The following is a 12675-nucleotide window of genomic DNA, read 5'->3' as shown; positions in this document are numbered from 1 at the left end:
TTTCTGTTCTCACCTTGATTACTGTCCTACTGGAGAAGCAACCATCTTTTACTTTTAAGAGACACATTGTATTTTTATTCTTTACAGTGCAAGATCTTTAGGCTTGCAAATGCTGATCATGGGCTCCATGTAGCAATTTACATAAGATAAGGAACTTTTATATGTAGTAAGCTAAGACTTTCCAGCTGGAATGCAAGGCAATGTGATCTAAATCCACACATTACCAGACATAATATAAATAGGAAAAACATACTGTGTATGAAAGACCTTACTCTGAACCCTTACCTTCATGGTTCTTTCTGAAGTCAGAAGGAACATTCTGCTTAGGACTCATATTTTCTTGAGAAAGTTGCCTGTCAATTCAATAGCAGACATATTTCTGTATGAATGTAAGGAACAGAAACAATGAAATATTTTGCAAAAAATTCAGTATTTTAGTATTCTCCACAGAAAAGTGAACCTTCTGAATTCATATTTCCATCGTTAGAGATATTTCCTGAGTGAACGTAACAGAAAACACACATTCCATAATGCATGGCAGCACATCACATCAATAGAAAAAAAAAGAAATAAATTCCAAAACACAGTTGCATTGCTGGGGAAAGGAAGAGTGGATATAGCCAAGAAGAAAATAAACCAAGCCATATCTTTTACCTGCTTCTATGATAGATTTTTTTGCATACACTTGAGATTAAAGTTAGACTTTGTTCAAAAATAATTAAATAAAAATAAAGGCATGTAAAGATAAAAATAAAGATAATCTCCAGGGCATTATCTGCACTGACATTAGCATGAACTTCTAAAATGGAACCTCTATGTGTTTTGCTTTGTTTGCAAATGAAAAAAAAATCCTCTGTGTGTGTGTGTGTGTGTGTGCGTGCGTGTAAATTCTCTGTGAAAAAAAGACAAATCAGTTGCAACAAATAATCAACATATCAGTGGTGCCCATATTGTGAACTCTGCAGATTTTTTCTTTCAAGTACAATTTTGGTAGCATGGTAGAAAAAGGGGAGTAGGCCTGTCTTCAATCCAACCCTCTGGCTGATAAGACGTGGTCGGAGGTCCATTAGCATTTCTTGAAGCTTTCACTGGTTTTCCTCCTAGTGTTTCCTTTAGTTCTTGTAATGCAGCTTCTTCCTGGATACTGCGGTTTGGATTTCAAAGGACACAAAGCCACTGTTTGTGTCAAGGAAGGGAGGTGGCAATATTGTTCTGTGCAATTATCCATCACTGATGTTTCAACAGGAGCTTCTGAAAGCAGTATTGAGGTCAATCATGTAAAAAGGTAAACTGTGCAGTGATAAAAAACTGTCCAGTGATAAAACAGATTCCTGCATTAACTCAATGAGATAAGGAAAGAAGCAGCTGGCAGATCTGTGTCTTTGTGTGTGCAAGAAAACGTAGTTCTGAGCTTGCAGTGTCTAGACGCCAGCCTAATTTCATGCAAATTCATCACCTTCTTCAAAGGAGGCACTTAAACTCTTGGAGGGCTTGCTTTCCAAGTTGTAAGTAATTTTGCACCCCTCCTTATGCTTGTCAAGGAAGTAACAACTAAAGTCTGTCAAATACTGTTGCATATAGGTAAAGACTTAAAGACCCTTATATTAGGGCCTTGCTACCCTTGTAAAATCATGGCTCAAGCCTGCTACTTCAGCTAAGTAGAAGAGGACTATGGGAAAGTGACTCAGCTGAATTAGAGGTAGAAAAACAAGTTCTATAACCATTACGTGTTCACGTTGTGGGTTATGGTGGTTGGTTGGATTATGTTTGCCATGATTTAAAACTGTGTAACTGATAAAGGCCTGGCTGCTTAAAAAGGCCTGGTTTTTGCAATAAAGTAGCTCTCCTTCGCACCTGCCTGGGGACTCAGCTTCACTTAGTACATCTGGTGCCTGAACAAAACACATTTTTTCTCTCAGCTGTTCCTTTTTGCTTGCCTGGTCCCAAACCCTGTTTTACAGTGAAAGCAACATGTCTTAACTCTATGAAATGACAGACTTTGGTTTAGTCAGAGAACACCTCAGGAGTGTGGCTGCCACCACAACTGCAAGGTCCCTGCTTACAAAGGAACAGCATGACCTGTATGAATATCAAATCTGTAGAGACTGCAATTAACATCAGACAGCATCAAGAGACTTACAGGAACTATATCTGATTGCAGCATTGTAGCAACATGAAATATTTAGAAATCACATTAGAGAAAGATAGATTGTAATACAGCCAGCAGGACTGCGGCAGTGATTGTCCCCCTGTACTCAGCACTGGTGACGCCACACCTTGAAATCTTATGTTCAGTTTTGGCTTCTCATTGCATGAAATACGTTGAGGTACTGGAGCATGTCCAGAAAAGGGTAATGAAGTAGGGGAAGGGGCTGAAGCACAAGCCTTATGAGGAGTGGCTCAGTGAGGTGAGGGTATTTAGTCTGCAGGAAAAGAGGCTCAGAAGAGACTTTATCGCTCTCTACAACTCCCTGAGACAAGATTGCAGCCAGGTGGAGTCATTCTCCCACATAATAAGTGATAGGATGAGGGGCACCTGTCCAATATAAATGACTCTATGGTTCAGTGATTTATCTCTACTGCAGCCTGAGCTTTCTAATCATCAACACCATGAAGCTTTCCTTTGTCCAAGTTCCTTGCAATCAGAGGACTGAGATATGATGCGGTTATGAAGCTCCTCCTAATTCAGAGGACTTTGCAGACTCCTTTCTTTCCCATGCTGTTACTCAAGAAAGGACCTTAATCTATTTGAGTGGCCTCCTATTTACGTAAGTGTCTTGGAGGCGTCAAGTACAGATGTGGTCTTTGCCTACACACTTCGCAGTTAGCTTTAATGAAACTAATGTCTGTATGTCAGTACTCTTGGTGAGCACATGCTTGTGAATGTACCTTTCAAAAGATTCCCAATGTGTACATCACAAACTATTGACTGTGAACCTGTTCTTTAGGAATCTCTGATTCAGCAATCAAGAAAGGCAAAGAATTGACAGTAGCAATAGTAATATAGCTCTGATGGTCTATGCAATGAGTTAAAATATGTAAACTAGGAAACATCTTTATATCCTTATATCCTGCCTTCATCTTATGGAGTCATGATCAGTGAACAAAGTAACTGTACAAGACCTCACTCAGAAGTCACTATTTTTCCCATATATTTCTTCTCTGTCAATTATGCAATCGCTAGATTTGATAAATGGAAATACCAGTTTTCCACAGTCAGAGAAATAAGAACTGTTAAATTAATCAATTAAACAACCTGGCCTTAACTGAAGAAATTCAGGAAAAGTGTTCTGATATACAAACTTATCAAAGCTGGGAAAAAAAAAAAAAAAAGCTTAATAAAAGCTCAAAGAGAATGCATACCTGAGTTATTTGGGGAGTAAGTACAACTAAGCTCTTTCCTCCCTGCAATTAAGTATAATCACATGCATATCTGACACATGCATAAACCTCACATGCATGTAGCTAAAGAAGGAAGATTCTGATTTAGAAATGTCAAAAGACATGTTTTTTTATACAGTGAATGAATGAATGGTATTATTAGTTTAGCCACTGCAGAAAAATACAGAGCAAAGAAGCAGACTGGCCTATGGCCTGGAGAAAGGTCATGGTACTTCTACACATTTATACACATACAATAATGTTGAGCTTGAAGGAAAAAAAAAGAGGCCAAGGGGTTTGCTCAAAGTGAGTGAGTGGCACAGCTTAGATTAGAAGAGAAAGCTGCTAAAGGCTGGTATGCTTTGATATACAAACCTAAATATTTCTGCAAAAGGGCAAGGGCTTACATATGAATGCAAGCAGCTGCATCTTTGAGTTACTTCTCATGGAGTGATTGGAGTGATTGAAGTCGGCAGTAAGAACAATAATTTAGCACTTTCATGGAACTGCGTATATTTAAAACACTAATAAACATTTACCTAGTACAGTGATAAAGTATAAGCTCCCCTTTACAGTAAAGCAAATAAACACACAGATAATTATTTATTTGCTGAAAGTCATGCCCTCATGCCCAATTCAATGAGGAACAAAATTAAAGCTTAAGAAATCTTACAGATGCCTTATATACTCACTACAGCATTCTCCCAGCAAAATGTACAAACTAATATCATTCACGCATTCATCTTGAGACTCAGTGGAATGGAACATACTGTCTAATACCCTCTTCCCAAGTCCTTCTTTGTAAATCATAAATGCCAGTAGCTAGTATAGCATACATGTATATGAAACATCATTAGCTAAGAGATAATAATGAAAACAGAAAACACATTTTGGAATATTTTATAAATACTATAAGTTTCCTTCCTTCCTTCCTGCCTTCCTGCCTGCCTTCCTTCCTGCCTGCCTCCCTGCCTCCCCGTCCCTTTTTCCCTTGTTCTGTCCTTCCTTTCCTCCTTCTCTCCTCATGAAAGTTAAAACTTCTTACCAAAAGGTCAGTGCATCTAACCTTGTAATTACAGCATTTTTTTCCATCTTTTCACAAGGAGTTAAAATGTGGTTCTCAGAATATTATGCTCTCTGACCTGTCTTTTTTTGGACAGAAAATTTGGAGCCAATAAAAATTATTAATTCTTTTGGAAAACCCTTCGCCTGAAATTTTATATTTTCTTTACTGTTTTGCTGTTTATTGGTGCATAAATTAAGATAGTCTTAACCTTGGGAAATGCTCCTAATTTAGAGTTTACAGTTGTTTAGAAAAAAAATGTACCTAATTAATCTTTCTTGAAAATATTCTGATAGTTCTGATTAATTTTCGATCCAGAGTCCTTCATATTAGATAAACAAACCCTGCTCTGTTTAGAAACCTAGCTACAGTTCTAATGGCAGAATGGCTGACAGAGCTCCATATGGGATGATCGACCTCCATCTCAAGGGTTGCAAGCACACTTACATCTACTGAAGGATAAAGTTTTATGACACTCACTGGAGATACTGAAATTATGTAACTTGAGAAACTACCCTTAACACATATAATAGTTATCTTACCACTCTGAAAGATTTGTATGTGCCTCTTTAGTCATGAACTGGAACTGTTGAAGGACACTGGAAAGCAACCAATGCACAGTCAGGACTGAATTAAGCCGTCTCATTGGGTCTACCATTCGATAAAGGTCGTGCAGCAACATTTGGATCTTGGGTGCAGAAGAAGGGAAAAGCTGAGAAGAGAGACACTGATTTGAGACAACACAGTATGATATTTGTAGAGTGCCAAGATATGACAAATGATCAGAAGACAGTATATACAGCATAGAATTGATTATATATTAATGTTCTTTCCCATATGCTTAGAAAAGGACTGTCATGCCCAGCCTTGCAAATCAGGATTACCAGTACTGATGAGGAAGTTCTTCTCTGCCTCTGAGCTGGCCCTGAGGTTAGCTCAGCTGGTCAGAGTGTGAAGCTAATAATGCCAAGGTTACAAGTTCAATCCCTGTATTGGCCACTCACATAAGAGTTGGACTTGATGATCCTTCGGGCCCCTTCCGACTCCAATAATTCTATGAATTCCAGATCTACTAGACTCAATGCTTCTTCAGAAAGTCTCCATCCTGGATACTCATCCAGGAAGTCTCAGAGAAACCCTGATATCATGCATACTTTCTGAAGAAAAGATTCAGTTGCAGATCCTTTATTTTCTGAATACCCACCATTTTCCTCATTAACTATGCCTACTCACAGACACTGATCGTTATTCCTCCAAGTTCTTCTCCAAAAATTACCTCAAAGCATGAAGAAGAAAACATAACATATTCTACCTGCTTTTTTTTTTTTTCTTTCCACTTTTTCATGTAGATCTACTCTCTGGTAATGATCTCAGTATTGTACGTTCTCTAGTCCTTCCTTCTTTGCTTTTTTATCATTCTATTTTCTTATCACCTCATTAGTCATTTACATTGTTTTCATTCTTTTCCTTTCCTTCCATTGTCTGGTCTCTGTTTCTGCTTAGCTGTCGTTTTCAGTGGAAGCTCAGCTCAAATACTCTGTTGTTTCTTTATCTATTTTAAATTAAATTCAAATGATCCACCAAAGTAAAATCAGTGTTACCTCTATCTCCTTGCTTCCCTGCCCATCCAGCCTAATTACATATGCCAAAGACAGCAGAGAATGATAACGAAGGAGAAATGTTAGGAGATTTACTTTATAGATATATATCCAATAAAACAAAACCCTATTTACTTTACCAGCTCAAATTGTCCAAGACTCTTCAGCTCCTTTATGAAAGTAATAATTGAATTTATCTGTTCCAAAGAGAAACACTGCTCATCTTCTCTGTTGTATGTTCCATCCTGTGAAGGAAAGGGCAGAATGTCTACTGAAATCACAAAAGCAATGTGCTTTCATTAGACCCCAATCCCTTCATTGATCATAGGAAAAAGTTACAGCAGCTCTCAACTAGCCCTAACCTCAGCCAGCCAGCTCCTTGATAGCTCATCCCATTTTTCTGTCTAGAGTAAAGCAGACTATGCCCTAGTTTTGAGTAGAAACCAACCCATAGAAACCACTAGTCTCTGGAACATAGGCTAGGTAATCATATCACTACATGTCTAGATGTCTGCAGCTTTCTACTTTATCCTGACATAAATTTAGAACCCATGACCCTATTTTAGCCACATCTGTCCAAGAGGCAGAAGTTTCCTGGTTAATTGAGTCTCTGTATGTCTTTCAAGCAGGGGACTTCTCAGAAATGCATCCTTAAAAATTCCCAGACTGAGAGAAATACTGCTGAAAGAGATCTCAGTTTGTCAGAAATGGTTTTCACTAGTGAAGCAAAATGTATGCTAGATTCTATAAATGCAAAAAACAAAACAAAACAAAACAAAACCCAAAAAAACCCCAAAAAACCCAAAACCCTGGATCTGGATTTTGCATTGAGAATAAGACATAAAGTTGTAAGAAACAAAATTTAATTCTGATGCTCATGGATCTCCATGCATGAGTTAACCCATTCTGGATGAAATTGTGAAAACACATAAATCTGTATACTAAAAAAAGACCATTTAAAAAAAATAGTGGTATTTTTTTTTAAAGCTTTGAATATATCTTTCAAGCACAGTATTTTGGAAAATGACATAATTTGAGAGTAGAATTTTTACAAAAGAAAACTCAATTGTTCAATATAATTACAGTTTTACTCCCCAGAATACAATCAAAGATGGTTTTGATTAAATAAATTCTTCATTCTATCAGTTGGCACCTACAATTTCAGAAGCATACAATTTAAAATTAAATATTTTTAAATAATAATGAGAAAGAGTTGGAATGAACTACCTTGCTCACAGATGATCCATATATTTTTTGCAAAGCTTCTATGAAACTGGATGTTGAAGATTCATTTGATAAGAGAAATTTGAATGTATCTTCAAAAAGAAGTTCTTTGGAAATTTGGTCCTGAATAGTTGATTCATTTTCAACTTGAAAGTCAAAGTTTTCATGCACCTGTTGGAAAAAATATAAAAAAAATACACTTTGAATAAAGATTCCAGTCTTCTTATAGCAATAAATACTAAACTGGAACTTTCAGAAAAGGTAGTAACAACACAAACTGACAGGACTACAAAACAGCAAATGCTGCACCACATTAACTCCATACCACAATGTTTGCTGCCCTCCAGTGGAAAGAGTGCAGTATTGCAGACACATGTGAAAAGCTTTTTTTCCATATATGATTTGAAATGTGATTAAAAATATAAAATGTCAGGTTATATGTTAACATATCTCTTGAAAAACTCATGCTAAGGGTTACTACAGAACATCTGTTACTACGGATGAAAGTATAAGTTTTACCATATGTAAAGACAATGAACAAATTCATGGTTATGAAATATGACTAAATTATTGTTTTGGCATAAACACAAATATAGCATGAATCTGAATAGGTTTTGTGCATACTATAATTTTCAGGTTATAATATTCAAAGTTAATGTTGCATTAATTATCAAGAGCTATCTTCTAGAGCCATTTGTTTTTTCAGAAGAAACTACTAAATCTTACTGATTTACTATAAATTTATGGATAATGGTTGAAACTTCTATACAGGTAGGTAAACATTATATTTTATATTTAGTTTTTTAAGCTCATCTGGGATAATTTTATTACAGCCTAGTATACAAATACTGAATTGTTATGATATACCACATTTCTTATACTAGCTAAAAAAAGTCTTCTCAGACTAATTAAAAATACTGTCTTTGTGGACTTTTTAAATTCTGCAAACTTCCTTTCATATGTGCATTTTTCCTTTGTGTTTAAAGAATGCAGAGATTGACTGCACCGTAATTACCAGACACTTGAACAGATTTTAAGTGGGAATATATTAAGTAATTTTTGTTAATATTTGTATGTCATAAATACAAAGAAACTTTTACATACTTAGGCATATGCATAGTTATGTGTATGAACATGAGGTAATGAGAACAGCTGGAAAGCAGTACAATAATAGTTTCAGGACAGGTTGTTCTGAGGCAGGAGTGGTACAAAAACTGGCACAGGTCTCATTTCCTTGGTTTTAAGAGCCTTGTGGATCATCCAGGAAGAAGGCACCACAGTGGAGGTCAAAGCAGGTAATGAAATGAAGAAGTACAATCCAATTTATGGAGAACTTTAATTTGTATTAAAAGCCAATTGTGTTTTTTTTAACTTCCTCCATTCATCTTTGTTCTGTCACATTTAAACCTAACTCCACTTTCCTGCAATGCTTCATATGGATTTTATTTCATTGATACTCATTTGGGATAATAATTAGTCCTTTAATGTAAACTGAAAAGTTTGCACATTTTGATGGTCTGGTGAATTTCATCACAGGAACTCTGACTCTTGAAAACTGGTTTCTTCTACAGAAACTCTCCACAATGAGCCAAAATTAATATTAAAGTATTGGTACATTTCTTAGACATTTGAGGGTACCTATCAAAGAGAGTTTTCTGCTGTGTTCTTCTGGGTGTAATTTTTTTGAGTCAGGCATTAATTTGTGCAATTTTCTCACCTTAAGAACTACTGGATGTATGGACATGCTGAATCCAATGTCAAAGGTTAGCATTTGAAAACACTGGCTGCATCTGAAATACAATATGAAAGAAATCAGTTTCAGTAAGGTTAGGTACTCTTGTGAAATATAGACTCATTAAATAATTTAGGTTGGAAAAGACCTTTAAGATTATGGTTTCCAATCATAAACCTAGCACTGCCAAGTCCACCATTGAACCATGTCCCTGTACACAGCAAAATTCAATACACACTCAAGTCCACAGAACACATGCAGGAAAACAAACACAGATGGGTCACAAACCAACATGTGATAGAGACTAAATAAATTTCTAAGCAGCATTAAACATGGAAGGAGTCAGATTGTGAGGTGGTGAAAATAGTGCTATATGAAAGTGTTTTTAATGATTGACAGAAAGGGAGGTGAATTGTGGTGAAGGAAGAAATGCCTTTGGAAGAGAGTGAATGAGCCCCTGCAAAAGCCTTGAAGACATTTGGAGGGGAAGAGATGGTGAAACACTCCAGGCTCACTGAAGCCAAAGAGCTCTGCTGCACCTATGGGGATGTTTGGAGACATAGGCCAGGAGTTATAAGCAAGTCTTGTGTTACACAAACAAGAGAGTCCACTTCATTGGTAAAAAAGAGATTTTGGACTGCTGTCAAAATAGCTTCATCCCCATTACACTCCTCCCCTCCTTGCTACCCTCTCCACTCACAATATAAGCTTTATTCCAACTTGTGTAAGTCAAATAATGAGCTTTACATTACTGCTACTAAAACACCTGGTTCTCAAAATAGCTTAAACACATACATTTAATAAATAGTAACTTATTTAGTACTTATCATAAAAATGTCAGGGATGGGGCATAACATAAATAGAACAAATATTAACTTTATTTAGTAAAAATATTACATAATGGAGGTTGATTTATGTGTAAGAACTGTAACACTAATAGTAGTGACTACACACAGAAATGTGACTGTTAGTGCCTAGGTATATTTCATAACATACACTTTATAAAGTGTTTTACAGTGTCTCTTGTTCAGATTGCCTGCCAGAGCCAGCTCTAAACAATCTGGGCTACTCTAGCATTAACTATTTGACATATGACAGAATGCTCACTGAAAGGAAATACAACTTTATACACGTTAGGACTAGCCCAATTGTGCGTGATTTCTATTCATTTGTGCTGCCTGAAACACTTCATTAGGACAGCATCTGGTCCTAAGTATTCATCATAACCTTTTCACAAACTAGAAACACTGTGGATATTGAAGAGCTGTACTCCTTAAATGCAGCATGTCCTTACTTTACAAAGAAGTATGAAATAGATGGGAATTTTTAAGATTCTTGTATCCTCTGCATTATTTATTCTGTTCTAAGGAGCTATCTTCACACTAGAATTACAATGACTACTGCAAGTCACTTACCGATTGAAAGAATTTGGTCCTGAGGCAGATGATTTGCTGAAGACCTCAGTTATAAGTAGAAGTTTGTTTATAGCCTCCTTCATGTTGTTGAAGGCTTGTTGGGGAGAACTGTTTCTGAAGAATATCTCAAAAAAACTTTTCAGCTGTGAAAGAGAATACATATATTTTTGAGCATTTACAGTAAATCAGTGCTTAAAATCATTAATTAAAAGGCTGATAAAAATTGCCTTGGAATATCACCTTCAATTCTTATTCATTTGTACAATGAAGTAGAATGAAAAGCTTCACACAGCACACTAATATAGAATGACTTTTTATTTACAAATAAGTATATCAGAAACAAAATCTTTATTAACAGTTTTAAGAAATATTGCTCAGAATCTAAGCTTAATTTGATAAAACACTTTGCTGTCACTGGTTCTAGGCAAACAAACTCACAAATGCTTGTATCTTCATCAGTGGGTAACAGCACACTCAAAGTAAAAGCCTTCTCTTTTATTAGAAAACATTATTTATTATATTTATATTATATAATATATTTATATATTTTTAGAGACTATTATTATTTTATTATTATCTCATTTATGTCCCCCTTGACCTTCACTACAAATCCTTACCCCTGGTCAACAAGCTTTAAATAGAATATAGAAGAAAGATGTTGGAAAAATGATCAGCCACTGCAGCCTGTGTTTTGACGGAACTCTGAATATTCTGAGGTTTTCAGACTCATGAATCCCCACCAAAGGCCTGTTTGCTGGCCTGCACAGCACTGTCTTCAGGTGCTTTCATCACTCATGCAAATTCACGCCTATCATCACCTCAGACAGAGATTCAGGGAAACAACTGGAGCAGCACAGAGACCCATGAAGAGTGGGACATAGGCAGGTTTTGTAATATCAGAGTCCTCGGTCTAAGAAAGGGGTACCTTTGAATTTCCATTGAAGTTATCATACAGCACAGAACCCAATTAAGGTCTGAACTATGTAAAACTGTTAGATAATATAGTAGTACTATATTACCAAAGAGTCACTTTCACATAGCAAAAAATACTACCTTCAGAAATAAAGCATGTAAAGTATATGCAGAAAACATTTTATATTAACACTAAGAAAAGGAAAATTTTCTGATTGGAAATTTCACTACTACATTTATTTAGAAATGCCAGTATATATTTTCTATTATCACCCACTTATACATGCCCCAGTGGGGTAACATGATGGAAGCATGTAGGCTTCTGTAGACAACCCTCCTGAGGACTGGTATGCTTGGCACCTCTCTATCTGCCTTGGACTGCTATAATCATGAACATATATCCACGGCAGATGGGTTACCCAAGCGTGGGCCTTGGTGAAAGTCCACAACAAAATTTAATGTGATATTTTGGCTCCTAAACATGATGACAGAACCACAAGGAGCTCTGGAGATCATGTGGTCCAACCCCCCTGCTTAAGCAGGGTCATCTACAGTCAGTTGCCCAGAATTGTGTCCAGAAAGCTTTTGAATACCTCCAAGGATAAAGACATCCACAACTTCTCCGGGAAACCCATGCCAGTTCTTGGTCACACTCTAAGTAAAAGTGTTTCCTGATGCTCAGAAGGAGCATGTCATGTTTCAGCTTGTGCCCATGGCCTCCTTTTCTGTCACTAGGCACCACTGAAAAGGGACTTTGTCTTCTTTAAAGCCTCCCTCAGCTATTCATACACTTTGATGACATCCCTCTGGCCTCTGAGAAGCTTCTCCAGGCTAAATAGTCCCAGCTCTTTCAGCATTTCGTCATATAAGGAATGCTGAAGACTCTTAATCACCTCATTGCCCCTACCCACCCCACCCCCCCACACACTCCTCCCCAGCCCTGGACTTTCTCCATATGCCTCTTGTATCGGAGAATGTAGAACTGGACACAGTACTCAAGGTGTGCCACAAGGGCAGGCTTCTGGCTGATGGTCAGCTAGATGTCCTAGACCCTTTTCTGCAAAGCTGTTTTCCAGCTGCTGACCTCCAGCAGGTGCTGGTGCCTGAGGCTCTTCCTTCCCAGGTGTAGGACTTTGCAATTCCCCATGTTGAGTTGCATGAGGTCCTTGTCAGCCCCTATCTCCAGTCTGCTGAGATCCTTTCGGATGGCAGGATCATCATCTGCTGTATCAGCCACTCCTCCCAGTTTTCTGTCATCAGCAAACTTGCTGAGTATACAGTCTGCTCAATCATCCAGACATTTAACAAAGATGTTGAACAGGTAAAGACCCAGTATGGATCTCTGCATAC

General features: G+C 37.1%; 1 protein-coding gene across 2 annotated transcripts in view; it reads right to left on the bottom strand.

Annotated features, from left to right (window-relative positions):
- The window catches only part of LOC131591391 (cadherin-like and PC-esterase domain-containing protein 1), a 148168-nt gene that overhangs the window by 75084 nt on the left and 60409 nt on the right, over positions 1 to 12675 (bottom strand). For both annotated transcript variants that reach the window (XM_058862020.1, XM_058862019.1), the window contains 6 exons: positions 10414 to 10556; positions 8984 to 9056; positions 7270 to 7437; positions 6183 to 6287; positions 4987 to 5156; positions 286 to 353 (listed from right to left, as the gene is read on the bottom strand). In XM_058862020.1, the coding sequence (XP_058718003.1) occupies positions 286 to 353; positions 4987 to 5156; positions 6183 to 6287; positions 7270 to 7437; positions 8984 to 9056; positions 10414 to 10556 (727 nt within the window). The remainder of the gene's footprint in view (positions 1 to 285; positions 354 to 4986; positions 5157 to 6182; positions 6288 to 7269; positions 7438 to 8983; positions 9057 to 10413; positions 10557 to 12675) is intronic.

This window comes from Poecile atricapillus, chromosome W, assembly GCF_030490865.1.
Source record: "Poecile atricapillus isolate bPoeAtr1 chromosome W, bPoeAtr1.hap1, whole genome shotgun sequence".
Taxonomy (NCBI): Eukaryota; Metazoa; Chordata; class Aves; order Passeriformes; family Paridae; genus Poecile; species Poecile atricapillus.
Note: the sequence above shows the minus strand (reverse complement) of the source record. Positions and strands in the feature narration are given on the sequence as shown.